The 21,423-nt window shown below is 45.8% G+C and overlaps 2 protein-coding genes across 4 annotated transcripts in view; one reads left to right on the forward strand and one right to left on the reverse strand.

Moving 5' to 3' along the window:
- Fan1 (FANCD2 and FANCI associated nuclease 1) overlaps nt 1–21,423 on the reverse strand; it is a 31,970-nt gene extending 10,547 nt beyond the window's left edge. The window contains exons 1-10 of one of the 3 annotated variants that reach the window (XM_010638220.3): nt 21,401–21,423; nt 19,737–21,126; nt 17,839–17,979; nt 16,113–16,314; nt 14,293–14,526; nt 10,639–10,770; nt 8,830–8,938; nt 7,753–7,872; nt 4,513–4,677; nt 3,856–4,006 (exon numbers count right to left, since the gene is read on the reverse strand). In XM_010638220.3, coding sequence (XP_010636522.1) covers nt 3,856–4,006; nt 4,513–4,677; nt 7,753–7,872; nt 8,830–8,938; nt 10,639–10,770; nt 14,293–14,526; nt 16,113–16,314; nt 17,839–17,979; nt 19,737–20,982 — 2,500 coding nt within the window. In that variant the 5' untranslated portion in view covers nt 20,983–21,126; nt 21,401–21,423. Of the gene's footprint in view, nt 1–3,855; nt 4,007–4,512; nt 4,678–7,752; nt 7,873–8,829; nt 8,939–10,638; nt 10,771–14,292; nt 14,527–16,112; nt 16,315–17,838; nt 17,980–19,736; nt 21,127–21,339 lie in introns of all 3 variants that reach the window. The other 2 variants (XM_010638219.3, XM_010638221.3) reach the window with 2 other exon arrangements.
- Nucleotides 20,984–21,423, forward strand: part of Mcee (methylmalonyl-CoA epimerase) — a 35,045-nt gene continuing 34,605 nt past the window's right edge. The window contains exons 1-2 of the mRNA XM_033760991.1: nt 20,984–20,987; nt 21,113–21,147. Coding sequence (XP_033616882.1) covers nt 20,984–20,987; nt 21,113–21,147 — 39 coding nt within the window. The remainder of the gene's footprint in view (nt 20,988–21,112; nt 21,148–21,423) is intronic.

Consider the following 21,423-nt stretch of genomic DNA (forward strand, 5'->3'; position numbering starts at 1 on the left):
AAAAAAAAAAAAAAAAAGTCCCCTCCCGAGTCTCTGTCCTTGAATAAATGGTTCTCTAATGGGAAATGGCAGGAGAAGCTGGAGCAGCAGCAGCCACCCTGCATCCTCAGGCACTGTTTCATCCAGCTCAATACTCATGCATTACATCACTTTGGCCTAAACAAGGTTATCCCAGGGTTTCCAACATTCATGGCTTTTAGAGAAAACTCCGCCTGTAAGTCCATCTAGTTCAGACTCTCTTCCTCACCTCAAACATACCTTACTGACTGGCAGACAACCTCAGAGAGAAAACTTGGAGGCTGCCAAAAGCCAGAGGCAGAGTCTAGAAAGGATGAAGAGAACGGATGGCCCCTGGTGGGGTCCCATTGTCGCAGCTCCTTTCACCAGTCCAGGCTTCTGTGCACACCACACAACTGACCAGGGCAAGGAGCCATATGGACACCTCTCCCACTACCACTGCCTTGGCCAGCGACATCCATGGCCCCTGGTCCACACACGTGTGAGGCCACAGTGAGCACAGGGGAGGCAGCGTGGCACATCTGCCCAGGAGCTGGGCACATGGCTTCATGCTCACCATGTGCCCACAGGAAGGTGACTGGGGAAGGGACCTGGGCTTCAGCAACAGTAGCATGTGGCTGTGTCCCTGAACTGTCCTGGGCTGTCTGCTCTGCTGTCCTGTCAGTTCCTGCCCCTGATCCCTGCAGCTCATCTCCACCATGCAAAAGGACAGAGTGGGAACAAGAGGACTCACTAGGGCGCCCTGGCTGAAGCCAAGTCCAGCTTTACAAGAAAGCCCAGTGCCGGATCCTGGGCCACTGCTCAGCCAGGAGGAAAGCTGGGCCTTGACCTCCACTCAGCCTCCTGCCCTGTATGTCCTGCTCAGCCAGAACAGGGAGGTCAGAGGTGCTCTGAGCTCCCACCTGTCCACACTCCGCACCTGGATTCTAGCTGAAGTTTCTGGTGTGAGCCTTTTGAGAAATCACCTTCCCAGAAGGGGCTGGAGGTTGCCCTTACACCAAATCCCCTCAAGGATAAAGCCTGGCAGCAAGTGTGGCTCACTTGCATTACATCCATTTTATAAATGAAAAAGATTGATATAAACAATTTTTAATCCTCTGGAAAAGAACTATCCAGCTGCTCAGCCAGCTCAGTTCCCAGCCACTCCTCCTTCAGCGAGGCAGTTTTCACATCCTGAACATCACGTAGCGGCCTGGATTTCCATTCTGTCTTTTGTTTCTGACATTTTCAGGCGAGGGGCTCTGCCCTGCCCTGTAAGTAATAGAGATACTGTATTACACAGATGAATCCTCACACTGAGCAGAAGGAAACTATCCTGTGAAATCCTATCTTGTAGCTCTCCTTCCAAATTCAGCTGAAAACTCGCCTAATACTGAGGTGAGACAACGCCCGCTTTTCACCTATCCGAAGACAGCGGAGTACAGCTCTCCCTAGTGGCCCCGCAGCACAGAAACGGAGGGTCCTGCCTGGACAGCAGCACTTGACAAGGTGCCCGTGGGAACAACCACATGATCTGCTCAGGAGGTACCAGGACGACATCCAGTCTGCCTCTAAAAGCCAAGAGGAAAGCCTGGGAAAGGAGAGGAGGCAGAGGACATCTGTGGGTGAGCACACAAGGCACAGTCAGTATCTTCCATGACAAAAATTCTGGTAAAAAGGAAGAAGGTGACACCAGGCCCGAGTGTGTCTCCGGGACAGCTGGGCCTGCTCTAGCCTGTCCCTGATACAAGGCAGAGGAGGCTCCTCATCAACCTTCCCTCCCACGGTTTACTTCTATGTTTCTAACCGGCACTAGGTTTGAATAAGGACCAATTTCATTTTACCAATTATGAGGCAAGGGCTTGATGTCTTCTCGTTACCCTGGGCCTTAGATAAAGCACCGAATTCACTGGCCATTCTGAGACCAAAATGGAAGAAAAATTAAAAGGGGAAGAGGGGTTGATGCTGGTGAGTACAAAACAAAAATTTCCAACTGACATAATAGATGAATCAATTTTTTTTGGGGGGGGGGATAAATAGAACTCTTCACTGCTGTTACATAACAGGAACGACCACAGAGGCAAGAGAGACACTAGAGCAGCCTGTTTGAGAGACCCCATACACATAGTCCTTTGCACATGCAAGAGCCCACTGCAGATTGGCCCTGGGGGTGCCACTCTCCACGGCACCTGTGCACTTGAGGACGAAGCTCTGAGAGGGGCTAGCACTTCGCTGTGCTCACTGCCTGGCACAAAAGGCCCTGAAACAACCAGGCCATAGGTCAAGGAGGAGCCGAGCACATTTCAAACTCACAGGTGTGTTTCTCTGCAGTCTCCTTACAGGGCCAGGCCCAGCTCCATATGATCTTTGGCACAGACACGCACTCCTCTCCCAGATCTGCTCAGCACACGTCTGAGCTCTCACCACAGGCAGGTCTCTGGAGGTGCAGACCCCACCCTGAGACACTATGTCATATCCTGAAAGTCCCAGCCTGGCAGGTGGGAGGAGAGGCTCTGGAGGGCAGCTCCACCTATTCTCCCACCAGGAGGCCAGGAAAAGGGCTCTGAGGAAACAAGGGGACACCGGGTCCAAGGTCATATGGCTGGTGGGCTGCCTCCCTGTCCTTGGCCAGTGGGTGTTTATTAGGCTTCTGTTGGGTTCTAAATTTGCAACACTCACACCAGTGGGCAGACACAGGCCTTTCCGTAGCTCCACTTTCTGCTGCAACAGCACTAACAGGACCAAGCTTTAGGCTCCAAGGCTGGGGTCCTCAGAGCCGGTGGGAGTCCTTCTGACTTATCCTGAAACAACACTCCAGGGGGCCTTCAAGGGACACCCAGGAGCTAGACGAAGCCCCTGCGAAAACATGGTGGAAGGCAATCCTGACCCCACACCAATGCACTTATGGGATTGAACTCAGGACCTTGTGCTTGTATGGTAGGTGTGGTCCACTGAGCAATATACTTTTGGTTTAGAGAAACACAAAGTTTCTCATCAGCAGCTCAAAGCACAAGATTACACCCAGGTATAAAACGTCCAGACACCACACACACACAAACCACCTGTGCATACGTGCTCAAGGACATGGTCACACACGCTGGCACACACCCACAGACAAGTGCACACTCGTATGCACACACACATGCATACACTCCTTCCTCTCCTACCCATAAAAGGGAAACGAAAGGCCTCGGGAGGCGGAAGACAAGCTGGACTCCGGGAGCCAGTGCTGCCCTCTCACGACTGCAGTTCCATCCAGGACACACTGTTCCTCCGGTCTCTCCATCCCCCAGGAGGTGCGTCCATAACGATGGGGGCTGAGGGGCAGGAGGACCGAGGGGCTGCTGGAGTCACAGGATGAAAGAGGGAAAAGCTCCAGTTCTTGCTGGCATCTGTTTTCCTCCCTTGGATGCCACAGAGAGAGCTCATTTCATAAGATTCAAAGCACTGCTCTTTCTAGAAATGTCTCTGACTCTGCTACGTTACCATGTGCCAGGAGCAGGTTCTTCAAGCTCCTTCAGAGTCGTAACCTGACGTTGAGACTGCTCAGCCCTGGACCGTCTGACAGGCTGTCACCAGGCAGCCTCTGTGGCAGCCCCCTGCCCGCCATCAGGTCTGACAGCAAAGATGGCCTCACGCACTTCTCCCATCCTGTGGTGTGAGGTGGGGAACAGGAGTTGAATAAGAAAGCAAATCTCTTGAAACATGGGAAAATTCTTTCTCAAACACTGCTGGTTAGCAGTGTCTTGTACTTCGGGAAGGGGAAAGAGAAAAGACAGTGGCCCGCTACTGGCACACAAGCAGGCAATGCTATTCACCCACACACTGACTGCAGGGATGGGAAAAACATGAGCTCACCCTGGTCAAAGCCATTACGACGGTAGTGGTCCAGCGCCAGCTCCTCCACAGAGCACAGGACCGTGGTGGGGGTCGTGGTGTCCCCAGCTTCCACAACAAACATGGACTTGCCCATCCCATGCTGTGGGCACAGCCTGCCCGTGATGGTCACCTAGGACAGCAGCAGAAGAGCATCCGTCAGCTGGGGCCAGCTAAAGCCTGAAGACCTGCCTGAGTCCTGAGGATAAATCTTCCTCCCCTCACAGCCACATCCTTAGGAGCGCACAGATATGACCTTCACTGGTCTGTGACAGGTCACATCCCAGCACGGGACAGCATCTGTCATCGAAGCAGCTCTCCAGGGGCCCTGAGTAGGACACATGAGTGGCAGGCACTGTGAGTCCCTCCAGCCCAGGAGTCTCTCCAGGGAGGAGGGCGCTAGGGTGACAGGGCGAGCAGTGACCACATCGTTGTCGGAAATGCATATGAGAGTTTCTAGTTCAGAAGAAAATACACACTGAATCTGCTCTTAGGGTGCTTCCAGTCAGAAAAACCAAATATATGCATTTAAATCCAAAGGGCCCAGAGGAGAGCTGGGGATGCAGCTCAGTGGTTGAGTGTACTCACATGCACAAGGCCCTGGGTTCAAGCACTAGGGCCCAGCAGACACTTACTTACATGTTTAATATCTTCCACAGCTATTTCCGGCAGCTGGCGGAAGAGATGCTTGTACTTTTTACAGCTCGGGGACTCCCGCAGGCGCATGGCTCTCTGATACAGTGAAAGGCGGTGTCCTGTCCTTACTTCTGGATCTGCCAGCCCTTCAGCGATGCATCTGATAGCCTAGCAATAAGGCATCATGGATCAGAATCCCAGAAAGCCCGATGGAATCACACATTCATTTAATCTGACAGGAAATTCCACTTCTAATGATTCAGTTCTGCTAACTAGCAAACAAGTAAGCAGTACTTCCAGAGATATAAACTCTTTCCTTAGACATTATTCTGTTTTCCGTAACAGGTCAACTGTAACCCTCACAGTGAATGTGATGCTGGCACAAATGCCTGATTACCAGCATGGACAGTGGATCCCACTGACCACCTCCTCCCAGTGTAACCCGCATGAGACCTTAGAGGGACACACCTGGGGAACTGTGTAAGAAGATACATGCCACACCTGACCTGATGACTGAGAAGCTTTGGTGCAGGGGCCCAGGGACTAACATGCAGCTAGGACCACGGAGCTGGCAGAAGCCTCACTTACAGGGAGACAGACCAAGGCTTTGGAGGAGTTTAACATATCTCCTCACGTTACTGAGACACAGAGAAACCACAAGAAGAGACTGCTTTACACCTACTAGGATGTCTGTAATCAGAAAAGTGGAAAATAAGAAGTATGGGCAAGGATGTGGGGAAACTGGAAATCTCACATCTTGCTGGTGGGAGTGTAAAAGTGGGCAAGCTCTGTCCATCAACAACAGTTCAGGGGCTCCTCAAACAGCAAAGCATAAAACTGCCATATGACCCGGCTATTCTACCTCCAGGCATATCCACAGAGAATTTAAAACAAGACTCAAACAGGTACTGGTACGAATGTGTTCACGCGGCACTTCCCACAATACCCAAAGGTGCGGGCAGCCCAAGTGTCCACCTCTGGATGACTGGACAAACCATCTACACAGACAGTGCAGTGGATACCACTCAGCAGGTCTGCATACAATAACATGGATGAAGCTGCAAACAGTATGCTAAGTGAAAGAAGCCACAAAACAGAAGGACATGAAATACCTAGAACAGGCTCGTTCACGGAGACAGACAGCAGCTTGGAGGTTGGCAGGGGCTAGGGGAAGGGGAGAATGGAGCATAGGCGCTTTGTAGTTACAGAATTTCTGTTTAGGATGACGAAGGGACTGTAGTGATAGCTGTACAACATTGTGCACATGCCACTGACTTGTACACTTAAACACTGTTCAAATGGCAAATTTATGTGTACATTACATGTATTTTATCACAAAAGGAAAACAAAAAAAAAATCAATGAAAGCTCAAGGCATGAGGCACAAATGGAGTTAAGAAGTGAGAAGGGAACCTTGGCGCATGCTCTGCCCCCAGCAAGGGACACGGGCAGCAGAGGCCTGGTGCAGAGTCCCCGCTGGCTGCCTAGCACTCCAAAGGAGGAAGCATGGAAAGAATGCTGCCCAGGAAGGAAAGCCACTCGTGTGGCCAGGGTGATGGCTGGGAAACAGTTAAGAGGGACGAGAGGTTTCCAGCGTCAGAAGCTCAGTGGCCTGTCTGCCACTAAGACCCAGTGAGTACACAGGGCTGTGAGCAGTCACGCAATCTGTGACATCCTTGAACCTTTGTTGCAATGGAAGAGGTGCACAAACAGAGGCCTGCTCCCTTCCCGGCTTGGTTCTAGACCCCAGAGCCTTCCCTGGCTATGTGAGCTTCCACCAGCATGGAGAAAGAGGGGCACCATGCCCACCCTCACCACAGAGCACAGCTCCCACCAGCCTTGTCTCGGCACCTGAGGTAACAAGACACTTTTCAGTGGAAGGCCATAAAAACACCATGTCATGGTTCTGCATTCCGTGGCCAATTTTTTCCCACTCCTCCATCACTCTGATTCACTTAATGTGCCCCTGAAAAACATCAAACCTCTCTGAGGCACAGACCTCTCCATTCAACTCGAAGGGAGGGCTGGAATGGAGATGGGAGAGGTCGGCAGCTACACAAAGAGCCACTGTGGCTGCCTGGCAGGGCAGCAGCCTCGGAGGCCACACCCTGCCTGCTCACAGCAGCAACAGGATCCTTCTGTGCAAGTCCCTGAGAACCTCAGCACAGAGAGCCCTGGTGCCCTTAAGAGGAAGCGGCCTGTTCAGGGTTAGTCTGTCCATGGCAGAGCAAATCACCTCATGTAAGCATGGAGAGCTACTCTCAAAGTACCTGGAATAAGATAAGGAAAGGGTACTTTATTCAGCCTCCTACCTGGAGACCCTGAACAATAAGCACATTGCCATTTCCAAGAAAAATAAATCCACTGCGAGTGTAGCCCAGTGGTAGAACATCTGCACAAAGGTCTGCACCTGATCTCTAACACCAAAAAAATAAAGAAACCCAAAAACTCACCAATACCTGCTGAAGGCTGTGACACCTCACCCTCCCTCTCCCTTGATTCCTAGATCCGAACTCCTGAATCCCAACACAATTCCTGCCAATCCCACTCCCCAGTCAGGAAAGGGAGCAAGAGATCGCCTGTCTTTATCTTAATACTTGTACTGGTGTCATCCAGTTTACATCTTTTGGGGCAGAAAAACTCAAAGAATGTCAAAAAAAGAAAGAAATGTTCCAATTACATTTAGAGCTCTAACATATTTAATGGGCTGGGGCTGCAGCTCAGTGGTAAAGTGCCTGCTTAGCAGGTATGAGGCCCTGGGTTTTATCCCAGCATGAAGAGAAGAAAAGAGAGCTTAAAAGTTTGTCCTAATTAAAAAATGCATCTAAAAGTAAGAAGAGCTTCAGACACGTGTTATGGTTTAGATCTAAAATGTCCCCCAAATTCTCATGTGTGGAGAAGGGGACAGGATCTCGCGGGTGTTACACTGATCAGTGGATGCCTCCAAGGGTGAGTTCAGAGCTGTGCAGCTGGGGAGATGGGCCTGGCTGGAGGCGTCCCTGGGTCCCTCACCTCAAAGTGTGTTTCTTATCCTTGCTTCCTCCGTTCCCTCTGCTTTGTGGCTGCCACGATGGGAGCAGCTTTCCTCCTCTAGGCCCTTCCACTGTGCCCTTCTGCTAGGAGCCAGAAGAGCAGACTGAAACTGTGAGCCAAAATAAACCTCTCTTCCTTTAAGCTGTGGGTGTCAGGAAGCTGTGTCCAGGGACTAGAGAAGGACTAAGCCAGTGTCCTTCTGAGTACCGACCGGTTCTAGGCGCTTCAGGTGCTGGTGCAGGTTAAGAGCCAGTCGATCCCACCATCGGCCTCTACTGTCAGGACAATAGACTTCCTGAGACAAAAGGTTTTCAAGTTCCTTGACAGCTTCCTATTGCAACAATAACAAAGACAGCTCATGAGACTCTAAATCAATCTACTCGTGTTATATTTAGAAGCAGAAAGGATTGGCAAAGAGTATTTATACTGTGTGTCTTTCCCTACTAAGGCCACGGACCAGGGCTGACACACAGGGACCCCGAGACACCCTTCCGTGTGGGCCTGAGTCCCCTGAGGCATCCCTCCTTTGGTCCAGACCCCTGCACGATGCTCCGTGCAGTCCAACTCAGCCAGTGCAGAGTCCCGCGGGCCGAGCTCCAGCAGGCACTGAGCCCTGGCTGGGCTCGGAGCAGGAGGGGTGTGGGGTAGGCAGAGCAGGGACAAAGGGTGGCCTTGTTCAGACACATCCCATGAGGCAGGGAGACCCTCTGGTCTAGACTGACAGCAACTGTTCCTTCTTTATGCTCATCTTCAGTGGTTCATGGATCTCTTTGCAAGACAACTTACCAAGGAAAATGTACGCACCTCTGTACACATGCAATCTGGAGATTCAGGGGTTCCCTAAAGGCCGTCCCTGGGACCTCTTGAGCTTCTCAGACCCCAGTTCAACTCAGCTTAGCATATCCTCTTTTTAAAACACCACTTTCTGATATCAAAATATCAAAACACAACAAAAGAGAACTCTGACAACTTCACAGTGTTTGGCAAAGATATGACCACATTTCTGACACCTAACTACCCAGACCACCTGAGACAGCTGACTCGGAAACAAGGAGAGGTGAGATTTCAGCCTGAGAGACTCTGGCAAAGCTCCCTGAGCTCCAGAAGACACTCGGGCTCAGGCTGCAGAGACCTGTCTGGGAGCCCCTGTAGGCCTGTCCATAAGCCCTGGGCCACCCTGTGCATGCACAGATGAATAAAGACAGAAGCCTGCCCACATCAGATACACTGACAGAACACTGAAGCCCAGCGGGGTTCCCTCGTGTGGGGATGGGGACAGAGCTCTAACCTCATACATGTGAAGCCTCTGCAGTATCTCAACAGTCCGAGACCAAATCCGTGTATAAATCCACCCGACTGTGAAACACCGCAGGAAGAGTGGTAACTCCTCGTGGTACCTAGAGGGAAATGACACACCAGTTAATACACGTAACTAATAACAATGGTCAATAATTCAGTTTTGTGTTGTAAGACAACTCGAAGAAGTGGCAAAGAACACTGAATTCTTTTAAAACGCTATATTCTAACTACTTCCAGTCATGTACGATTTTCTTCACCACATTCTCACAGCCAGCCACCACCCGGTCCTAGATCACTCGGATGACGCAGTCAGATGAGAACAACTGGTGATACTGTAAACAGGGGGCAGCAGGCAGCCCTCCGGCCAGGGCCAAACCCCCTAATTTTCTTAGCCCTAAAACAAGCAAAATGGTTACTTCAAAATGCATTGTATTATTTACTTTTCTGTATATATGACTAGTATTTCTTTTTAAAGTTTTTGGATACATAAAAACACAAAAATTGGGGCTGGGGATATAGCTCAGTGGCACTGCACCTGCCTCGCAAGTGCAAGGTCCTGAGTTCCATCCCTGATACCAGGAAAACAAATAAACAAACAACAACAAAAACCCACAAAACATCATACATATCTGTACACAATAGTGTACTGTATGATGTTTCGATGTATGTCTCCATTGTGCAATCAGGTTGACATACCTACCTTTTCCACTCTTTGTCACTTCATTATGGTAAAACATTCAAAATTCTTTCTTTTAACCCGAGTGTACAACTCACAACCACGATCTACACTCACACTACCATGTTACAGCCCAGCAGAACTTCTTACTACCATCTGACAGAACTGACTACCCGCAGATCACTTCTCATCCCTCCCTGCAGGTCTCTACCATTTTAAATAAATGAAATAAATACAAAGGAGAATACGGGATACTCCACTGAGCTCGAGCCTCGATGTGCATCCATTAAGTGTAGGGAACCCAGCCACACACACTCATGGCGTCCTGCCTGGGCCTGGCATTGCACCAGTAAGGCAGCGCAGAGTGGAGTCACCGCCACAGAGGAGAGCCCGTGGGCTACATGGCCGCAAAAACCAACTGGCTTTTTACAGAAGTTTAGCAACCTCTGCTCTTTGGTAATCTAGCTTCCAATTTCCTGGCTATGACTTTTATGTCAACATTATTCTTTATAAAATGTGTGTCCTAACTATTTTTATGAAAAATCGCTGGGTAATCCTTGTTTTTCTCATCATTATGCATCATATAGGAAACATTCCCCACAATACTGCAAGTATTTAATGTTTATTAGACAGAACAGCAGATCACACACCACGTATTCAGAAGGTGAGTGTTCACTTGTGCTGTCTTTCAGGGTCTCCATCAATAGAACAAGCCTAGTCTGCACCCTCACACATAAAGTCAGCTGTACAGTGCTCAGGGAGGCCACACCCTGAGAGACACTGGCAGGCTAACAGCCCGGTGTGCACTGTCCAGGCCTCTGAGTGACAAACGTAAAGTTCACTTTGAACTCTGCCATCGCCTATTTCACACAGCACTCTGACTCTATGCAAAGCAGGAAGAAAATTCCAATTCTGCCACTGATGTGACCACAAAACAAAAGGTGTATGTTCTCCATGATCAAAATCTCCTGCAGAAGTTAGAACAGGTGGTCAATAAGTAAGTTTTGCCAGGTACCTAAAAGTAACTCACTAGAGGTATGGCTCATTGGTTGAGCACTTGCCTAACATGTGCAAGGCCCTGAGCTCCATCCCTAGTACCAAAAAAAAAAAAAAGAGTTTCACCTCAGGGAAGGGTGGTTTTTCAGTTTGTTCCACTCCCTTTTTGCACTGTCAGAGAGGTCCTTAGCTTCTCCCCAGTTCCCATTGGCCATGGCGGTGGAAATGTCGCTCAGCATGTGCATAGCCGCTGCGTATCTGGGGGGAGACACCATGTAAGCTTCAAATGTTGCGGAGTGTTCCCACAAACTGCCACCTCCCAGCCACCAGATCAAACTCCCAAGAATCGAAGCATGCCTTTTAAAATCTGAAGGTCTAGTGATAACTTAACATAACTACCTCACTGGAATGGCCCAGAAGACCCGATAAAGGCTGCCCGGCAAGAAAGACAAACAGTTACACTGCATGATTCCAGCACAAGTTCCACTGTATGAATGTGACATTGATCAGCTGCCCATCCTGGTTTGCAGCATCCATTCATTCAAGTAAACACATAACTGACTCCAGAGTCATAATAAGACGGCGATTTCATACCTTAATCATTCATAATCAGCTGTAACCAGAAGGATGCTGCCCAAGCTAAAAGAATTAGCTAGGATATTTAAAAAATAACTTCAGTGACACAGTTTAACAGACAGCAGTGCTGAAATTTTATTAACAACACTTAGCTGAAGACAGATGATTTTTCATTACTTCTTTTGATACCAAAAACAAAGCCATTTGACCAGTGGATTCTGTTAACACTTTGAGTACACATTCTCTGTATTTTGGACTCAAGTCTAAAAGAAAAACCATGCAGTATAAGTATGTACAAACACTGTACACTGAGAAAAAGGAAATTTCCTAATATAAAAATCTGCTCACAAACTCTTAAGTCTAATTATTTTATGATATGCTACTGGACAGCTCATTCTGAAGTTGATAAGAAAACAGAAAATGTATAGCCCATTAGGGTCACCTTGTTGTGGCCCTGTGTTTCCTCAGCCTCCTCTCCAACTTGAGGCAAGTTACTACTCAGGCTTCTGAGTCACACCTCCTGAGAGGTGCCCCCTGCTTCCTGGCTGTGGCTCCTCTCTACCCAGGATCCGAATGCTGGCTGCCCAGGAAACTGCCTTCCCTTCTCCCTCAGGAGCCTCATTCTGCTCTACAGCTTGAAGAACCAGCCACAGGCCACTAACTCTCAGTTCCCTGAGCTCCTGACAGCATGTCCAATGCCACAAAGAACAGCGTCACTGAGCAGTTAAGGGCACCCTACTTTAACTCAGGACAGTACCACCTCCCAGGTCCCTGCCCACCCCTCCCCGCCCAGGCAGAAGAACACCGGAGCCACCCTTGAGCCATTCCTCCATTCTTCCCTATGTCTAATCATCAATCAGTCTTTTGTAATTCCAAACTATCCCAGACAGACTCACTAGTCTAGCTGGTCCAGATGGCCATGGCTGTCCTACCCCTAGACCACCACCAAGGTCAAACTAGTCTCCCTACGGCTTCTCTTGCTCCTCTTGTCCACAGCCTGATTTGGTTAAAAGTAGGGACCAATCACTCACCGGCCTAACCTCCTGAAAGCCTCCCATTGCTTAGAGAATAGATTCAGTCTGTGCAGAAGGGCTCTGAGACTGAGCATCCTCTGGCCCCTGGTCCCTGTGTGACTTCCCTTTGAACTGCAGACTACCAGGGCTTTAGCATGCGTGCCAAGTTTCTCCATCGCAGCCAGCCCTTCCCACCTCACAGCCTGAGTACAAGCTTGGCTTGCTTCCTTGCCTGGATGCAGGTACCCAGACACTGACACAGCTTCTCTTTTTCTTTCTCAAGTCTCATTTGCAATGTCCCCTCCAGGGCCACTCCCTGACACTATCTATCCACGCGGCCGAACTTCTCCAGCCTGTCCCTCAATTGCTACAGCACTTTTCATACACCGCAGTTACTCTGTTAATTATCTAACTTTCCATTGACTTGTAACCCGTAACGACAACGACCCCCTCTTGTTCACTGCTGCAACTCCACTACCTGAGGACATAATAGGTACTTGACACTCAACTCATTTTTACTGACTAGATGAACATCAATTCTCTCAAGTACAGAAGTGAGTAAAAGGCTCCTAGCCCAGGTATCATATTCCCAGTACTGTGTCAGATGACCCTTCCCGAGTCAGTGAGCCCCCATCTCATGTACATGGAAGGCCCTGGTATTACAGAGGGAGTTTTTTAACCATTTTATTACAGCATCCCTACCCCATACAAAGAACAGGAGGTAGCTTACTTTTTTTGCCCTATTCCCCTCACATATGAACTTGTGAACTATATTTTGTCGATCACAGAACTCAAAAGTAAACCCTTTAGATATCACAGTAATTAGAGTAATAACTAACATATACTAGGCATTATCCATGAAGCTACACATATCTGTAAGGGGAGACTTATTCTCCCCATTTTACAAAGGAGCAAAGTGAGGCACAGAGTAGTTTCAGAATCCATGAGTACAGTACACTGGAGCTTGGCCCCAGAACACACAACTTCACACAAGGGAAAAACACAAAAGCACTTCAGACAAAAATGGTAGACTGACATAAGACGATGAAAACAGGTTAAGAAGAAATATTCACTTTAGGAGATTTGGCTACCAAAGTTATTCTGATTAAACACAAACAGGATAATGAGCTTCCTGACAGGTGAGGCAAATGGGCAAAAGTCAGTTTACAGGGACACTGCTTTGATTCAGTTAGCTCAGTAACTTACTGTCTGAAGCACATTGCTGCTCTGTGTAACGGTGAAAGAACTTCCCCAAAAGCAATTCTCTGAATCGATTTTGGTTAAATTTGAGTCAAAAATTCATATCAAGAATCTATAGTGGCATTTTAAGAAATCTAAATTCATTTTTCTTTGTTTGTTTGTTTGGGGGGGTACCAGGGAATCGAACTCAGGGCCTTATGCTTGCAGGAAGGTGCAGTACTGTTGAGCTATATCCCTGGCCCAAAAGGTATTTTTTAAAAGGAAATCCAAGGTGTTTTTTTTTTCTGTAAGAACTATATTATTCTTTCTTGTCAAAGCCTACTTTTGGGCTGGGGATTTAGCTCAGTGGTACCATGTCCGCCTTGCAAGTACAAGGCCCTGAGTTTGATCCCTGGAACCACAAAAAAAAAAGAAAAAAAAAAAAAAAAAAAAAAAAGGCCTACTTTTGCTGATTAGACTAAATTCTCATTAAATCCAAGTACTAATATAAATTAGTGAAAATTTCTAATATCATGTATGGGATTCTAATACCCAGTGTACAAGTTATTACAGTGAAAACTTCTCATTTACCATGTATGATTCCAATACACTGTATACAAATTACCAGCTTCATTACTACGTTAGTTTTAGTAATAGCAGAACATTCATCTCCTGCCTTCTTCATGCTAACAAAATATCCACAAGGCAGCTTTGTTAAAAGTTGTATTAAAAAAGTGCTTCCTGCCAAAGCTACTTGGGAACACAAGACAGAGAAAAACTTTGTAGTGCTAACTCAAAACCCATTGCATTTGGCAACCTTCATCTAAGCACATTTCTGCATTTTCCCTGGAGACTTCAGGTGCACTCATGTGAGGCAAAAAGGTAACAAAAACTATACACTTCAAAGTGCATTTGGGTGTGAAACTAATATTTTTACTTTGCCTGAAAGGAAAAATAATAAAATCTTTCATTAAATTTGAATAGATATGATGGAAAGTTAACACGATCCTACCTGATAAGATCCTCTCTGTCCTGGAAGATTTGGGTTTTCCGACTGACAATATAACTAGGGAACTTCACTCGGCCAAGAGTGACCAAGAACACTGTGGAAAGCTGACCTTGACCACCACAGGCACTTTCTTCTTCTTCCACAGAGTCAGTCAATGAAAACAGGAGTAAGATCCGAGAAAACACAGCCCTGGGACCTCTACAGACTCGCAGTGACTGTCCAGCCAAGGCTTTAGCTCTGAAAAAAGTACATTACAGAAATACTTTTCTGGTTTTGAAGCATTTGTCACCATATTTTATAAGTTTAAAATAAAGATAAATGGTAATAAAGATAAATGGCACTGGGTATAGTGGTGTACACCTATAGTCCCAGCACTCTGGAAGGTTGAGGCAGGGCAATCTCAGAATGAATTCAGCTCACTTCTGGATGTCTGCAAGGTGAGCTTGGACATCTGAACTAAAGCTAGGGCAGTGAGGGCACTCTGACTGTAGCAGTCAGAGTCTATGGAGAGCAGGACTTCTCAGCCTCAGCTCCACCGATCTTTAGGCTGGATAAATTTTTGCTGTAGGGTCTACACCATGCATTACAGAGCACTCAACAGCATCTCTGGCCTTTACTCACAAGATGCTTTTGGCATCATGTTTCCCAGTGGTGACAATCAGAATGTCCCCAGATATAATCAGAGACCTAAGGGGACCAGAGCAGGATCCCATCAAACTACCATTGTATTAAGTATACTCAGCTTACAGACTGCTCAAAAATGCCACCTTCTGGGATAGGCGTAAAACGTGCCTAGCATGCATGAGTCCCTGGGTTCAATACCTAGGGCTGCAAAGGAAGAAAAGGAAAAAGGAATAAAGGGAAGGAGGGAGGAAAGGAGGACGGGAGGGAGGAATGATACCCACTTCCTCCATCTGTAGACAGAGCCCCAGGGACGCCCTGGGCTACAAGAGGAAGCATTAAACATGGAAAACCAAGCAGTGATTCTTTATTAGGATTTAAAAAGTACAAATGACACACTTGTTTCTTCTTCCTCAAGATAACAATAGAGGAAGATAACCAGGAACTGCCCTACTTTGGATCTACAGGGAACTCTCAAATTCTACTGCTGCCAGGCGTGATGGCGCTAGACTGTGTAATCCCAGCACTCAGAAGGCTGAGGCAGGAGGATTTCCATGAGTTAGAGGCCAGCTTGGACTACACAGCAAGACCCTGTCTCACCAAAAAAAAAAAAAAAAAAAAAAAAAAAATCATTCTACTGATGGGAACTACATCAAAATGATTAAACATAAACAAATACAATCTTAAAGGATTTTAATAAAACTAAAAGTCTTGAGAATGTTATGCTCACCTAGCCTACATGAGGCCTTGTGTATTAAGACTAATTATATGTCAACAAAAATTTATTACTTAAAAAGTCAAAATAGCTGCCCTAAAGTCCATAAGAACAAAGTTAAAACTATTTTTATTCAGTAATAAAATATTGAAATTTACTAAAGGCCTACTGTTTTTGTCCTATTATCTACTGATTTTTCTTGGTCCTAGAAATTAGTATAGACTTACAACATGAATTTTGAATAATAAGCAAAGAAAGAATCCAGACTACTATAATTAAGGTTCCTCCAGACTTTTCAATCTAATTCCAACTGAAATAAGCAATTATAATTCAAAAAAGTAAACAATCCATAATGACAAAGTAATATGCTATGAACTTCATGTGGTTTTCTCCCAGGGCTCACAAAGGTCAGGCATGTGCTCCTCCTCTGAACTACGCCCCAGCCCAGCTATCACAACCGAGTGTTTTACACTAAGAGTTCACAGACCTTTTTAAAATAACAGCTCCAATTCCAGGCTGACTCTTGCCCCAAGTGCAGACTGAACGCTGCCTGGCCAATCTGAGAAAGGCGTCTACCAGCTGCTGTTTCTGTCCACTGGGATTCACCAGGTGGAAGGTCTTGGCCAGGGCTTTCAGTTCAGGAGCAGAGAGGAGTTCAAGGACTTCAGAGAGCTCTTGTAACTCAGATTCTAAAAGCGTTAACAAGGACAAAAGTAAATTAAAACTATGTTAAAGAATCTATTTTCTAGCTTCACTTACATGAGGAAGAAGGAAGCTTAGCTAGATGAAAATATGAAACTTTACCAGAGTTTAATGAGTTTGCTGAAACCAAAAACTAGTTTGGCAAGAATAACAGATTTTCTCACTAAAAAGTAAAGGACAATGCGACTCTAACAAAGAAGACAAAATAACCATTATGGTTTAGGAATCCTACTTATTTTTTAAACTTTCTATAATATACTTTCCCTGTCTTTGGCCTCAGCAAAGCTCTGAGGGGACCTCACCAAACCAGGTCGCAGTAAAGGGATCATTAACTCTCTTCTCCACACGCCCGCTCCCTGCACATGTGCCAGAGGCCGGGAGCCCTGTCGTCCGCTCACTGAGCCGCCAGGAATATGTCCTGCCACTGCGGGCCCAGACACCACAGCAGGCCTGGGGCACTGGCTGGGTCAGACTGGGCCAGTCTCTGCCTTCATACAGTCACAGTTTAGGTGCCTTCTCCTGAGCAGTGAAGTGTGGACTTCATGCCCAGTAATGTTCTAAGACCCTGTGCACAGAGACAAGTGATTAATGGGCTTGTCCACGAGGAGTTACCTGAGTACAGTAACAAGCACACATATCAACGTCCCCAGCCAGGAGGAATCTCCACCAGGCATTTCACGTTCACCCCACCCAGCCCCACCCTAACAATTACCCTAAATTCATCTTTACCTACTGTTCCCAACTAGACTGTACTCCAAAGAAAACATCTGGGCTCATTTGCTTACTTTATCTAAAATATCAGCAACTTGAACCCAAAGCTCTCATCTTTCATTTTCCTTATCGCTACTTTTCCAAATACTGTACAAATAGGTACTTAATGCTGTAATAAGACAACGCAGGATATCACTGGAGAAGACAGTCTCCTTCAGTGTTCACATGGATTTGAATCAATTCTCTAGGCACTCAGTGTATAAAAGCTGCATGTGTGTGCATATGGGGGTAGATGAAGATTCACAGGCAATACTGACGGGAAACAAGCCAGCTTTATTCTGTAGCTAAGATGGAAATCTGACTAAGACGAATCAAGTTCTTGCTGGAAGAGCTGAAATGTAATTCTTCTGTGGTACAACAGGTGACTATATGGTTGTAAACCTTGGCCAGGCAGGAAAGTAACAACACATCACTATGGTATTGGTTTTAAACCAAGTTATGAATGACTTTAGCATCACATGAGTAATGCTGCCCTAGATGAAAAACCCTGCTTTAAAAAATAAGCAATTACTTAGGAGTATATCTTCAATATGTAGAGGTACAAGATCCCAACAATGAATGTAACTGTACTGTATCCCTAAAATGTACCAATAAACTCAATTAAAGCTGAAAAAAAAATAAGCAATTACTGTTTACCAGGCACCAACCAAGAGATGCCACCACCTGAGTGTTACCATCACTCGGCAGAAACTGAGACCTTCAGGTCACGTTTTCATTTCAGTTCTTTCCACCAAGCCTACCTGTCTGTACAAAGCCTGCATGCTGCAGTTCTTCGATCATAGGTGTTAAGTCTGGAGCGATCTCTTCATATTCTAACTTGTTCACTTTAATCCAGGTTAATTTTCGTTGAAAGAGCCTTACATATAACTTCTGACCACTAGCTGCAATAAAGTTAATAAAAACAGTGTAAAATAGTACTTTTTAAAAGAACAACATACAGATACGATTTACTTTTTAAATCTGAGGTGAGTAAACAGCCAATTATTAGCAATACACATTTTTTGCTTTAGGTAAAATGTCAGTTTATGGTACAATCCATTTAAAAAGTTCCAATTAGCCAGGGATTTAGCGCAGTGGTTCCGCCACCTGCCTTGCAAGTGCAAGGACTAGAGTTCAATCCTCAGTACAAAAACAAAAAAAAAAAGTTCCAATTCAACGCAATTACTGGTCATTTTAAAACTTCATTTTCTAATGTTTCTATTCCCTCCGAGAAGCCTTACTTAGAATTTTAGTTGTTCTGTTCTCTTTTAGTTCAATGTATGGTATTCTACTTGGGTTGAAAATAATTTTCAAAAAAATGCCTATCTTTGGTAGGACAATGATCAGTAAGTAACTCAGTGATCAATACTAAACTTCTGAATCTGTTTAGTCTATTTCCTTAATAACCTGAATTATCCTTAAATTTCTGCCACCTCTAAAATGGTGTAATCAAAGTTTTTAAATTTCCAATATTCACTTGTTTTTTTATTTTTTAAAGAGGCAAAATCAATTAGCATTAGTTATTGGCACATTAAGATATACTGTATATAAGTCTCCATCAAGAGCAATATAGAAGAATATGAACTTGCACTAGGGAAACTCCCAGTTTCTCAATAATATGGAAGCACAGAGCCACTCACTACCCAATAACAGGAATGCAATCAGCATGCAAGCAAAGAGCTGCAACTCCTCCGGATAAGGAGCCAGTGAGACAGCATCACATCCATATTGTAGTGAAAACAAACAGAGAAGCTGTGTGGACACTTCACACTCCTGTACCCAGAGTTCACTGGCCAAAAACTAATACAAGGAGTATCATGATAATCCCACTGTGTAGACTTAAAAAAAATCTTGGTGGTAAAGTTTGGGATTTTTTTTTTTTTAATCTACTAAAGAGTAAGACACATCAACCAAGCATACAGTATGGCCACCCAGTAAGCATGTCGTCGTCTTGAAGGGACTCTGTTCCACAGAGCCTTCATGGGGCTTTAGATTAACAGTGCAACCACACAAGGGTGGCTTTTGCTGCAAATCTGCACTGCCTGCCTGGAGTCACAACTGCCTGCCAAGGGTTTGAGGCACAGACCAATTTTTTCAGATGTACCAATATAAGCTTGGAAGTTTCCATGTCCTGCACAATCTGACTTTAACAAGCAGAACTCATGAACTGAAAAGATGAGGGAAAGAAAATATGCCCCAAGTTGATTTGTTTTTTTCCTGTATTTTATTTTACTTTCATTTTTGAGGAACTGAAGTGTGAAAACAACAAAACAGCCCAACAGACAGCCTGATTATCTGCTCAATATGCAGAGTATGCTTTTCTTCATCATGCTACTTGTTTTTTGTTTTGTTTTGTTTTTTTTGATCTGGACAAGGTTGCTCTTACAAGCACCAAATTTAAAGGAAAAATGGCTGACTCCATTTTAAGTAACATACTGCTTGCAGGAGTAGACAGCACCAGGCATACAATCCTCTTTCACACACAAATCTTTCTTGATACAAACCGTATTTCAGGAGGCTCTTGATTACCATTACTACTCCCACAGAGAACTCACAAAACCACAGTGACTCCTTGTGGCCATCGGTTCACCACCCATCACATCACCCCCAAAGCAGGACAGCGAAATGGAAACCATCCAAAAGCAAACAGGCTAGATACCTGATAACTGATAAAATTTGGTTATAACCTCCTTATCCTCGGTGTCAAAGAGCAGCCTGTCATCTTCGTTCTCTAGTACGGCTTTCAGGACCACGAGGAAACTCCGGAGATAGTAAGGATGACTTAAGGGTGTTACAGCTGTGTCACCAGGAACATCACGGCTTGAGCCCATGTCCAGAGGAATGCTGCAAACTACTTTATTCTTCACATCGCTGTCACCCTCCTGAAATTCTTGGATGTCACTCCATTTAGAACCATCACTTGTACAAGTAGATCTTGCCTCTGAACTCGACAACCGTGTTTTAACTTCTGAAGCAATGGTGATTTCTACTTCTTCACAAGGGCACAGCTCACGTTTTTCAAAATCTTTATCATCTACTCCTTTGATATTCTCTTGCTTTACAAGCCCATCTTCTGAAGTGGACTTGAACTTCTTCCCAAGTGTTACATCTGGTGAAAATCCTATGACAGCCTTACCTGACAAGCCAGGGCCAAGGGCTAATTTCCCACATTCATGGGTAGCCTTTTGGCTTTCAGTTTCTGTTATCTTACTCCTATTTACCATACATTCAGGAGTATTCTCTTCCTTTAGAGAATCACATGTAAAAATGTTTTCCTTTTGAGAACTACTCAAATTTTCATCCTCATTCTCAATTTCTGAACCATTATCAGCCAGGTTCCTAACAGCTGTGGATATGGAACTTTGTGGACAGCGACTGGCAAATTCCTCACTCTTACCTAGGGACTTTTTGGCCTTTATGTATTTTCTGGACAGTTTAGATGACAGGCTTCCCAAAGAAATGACTTTCACATTATGATTTCTCAACTCTTCCTGATTTTTGCATACTGTGGCATCATCACTTTTAAAGTAGGGACTGGTCTGTTTTACACTCACTTCTGCCAAATCACTCTGGCCAGGGGTTAATCTTGTCTTTGGTGGTGATGAGGTCTCTGGTGTCACATCTTCTGAGGCAACACTGGTAAAATCTACTACGGATGAATTTGAATTAATTAAGCCAACCTGCACTGGACCAACGTGAATGGCATCTCTGTTAGCACACACCTCGTCCAGGTGCTGGTTTAAGTCGTACCTGGGCACCATTTTACTACAAATGGGGCAGGCAAGTTCGGCAGGTGGCACATTGTCAAAATACGAAATAATAGAGTTACAGGCATTGTTTTTAGTTTTGCTGGCTGATAAGCTTCTACGGGGTCTTTTTTTGTCAGGAGATTTCCCTTCTGGCATGATGAGTACAGTGTTAGGGTAAAAAGCGTAGTCCAAGCCGTAAAGCTACACAGGCCAACGTGAAAGATGGCATGTTTTATTTTCACTTTTTTGGCTTGAACTAACATGTGACCTCCTGTTAATCCTTTAGGCAATCGCTTCTTCCTGCAAAATAAAACACCCAAGGTTTAAACGCACGTTTAAGAGTTAAGGAAAGCGGGGATGGAATCGGCCTTCCACCGTGGAGCCGGCGAGCTCCCTGGATAACGCGGGCTCGACGCTGGAAGCCAGCGCTACACGTTTTCCCTGCCCCTTCCCTAAAATGACGTCTCCAGACCTGTAAGGATTATTAAAGGCCTTTTTAAGATAGAAAATTACCATTTTTAGAAAGCGTAAAGTCTGACCGGAGCCTTTCGCACAACCCCGCATCAGTGACTACCTCGGGAGGGACTGCCGCCTCCA

The sequence above is a fragment of the Fukomys damarensis genome, unplaced genomic scaffold (assembly GCF_012274545.1).
Source record: "Fukomys damarensis isolate Sample0158 unplaced genomic scaffold, DMR_v1.0_HiC HiC_scaffold_7, whole genome shotgun sequence".
In the NCBI taxonomy this organism is placed as follows: Eukaryota; Metazoa; Chordata; class Mammalia; order Rodentia; family Bathyergidae; genus Fukomys; species Fukomys damarensis.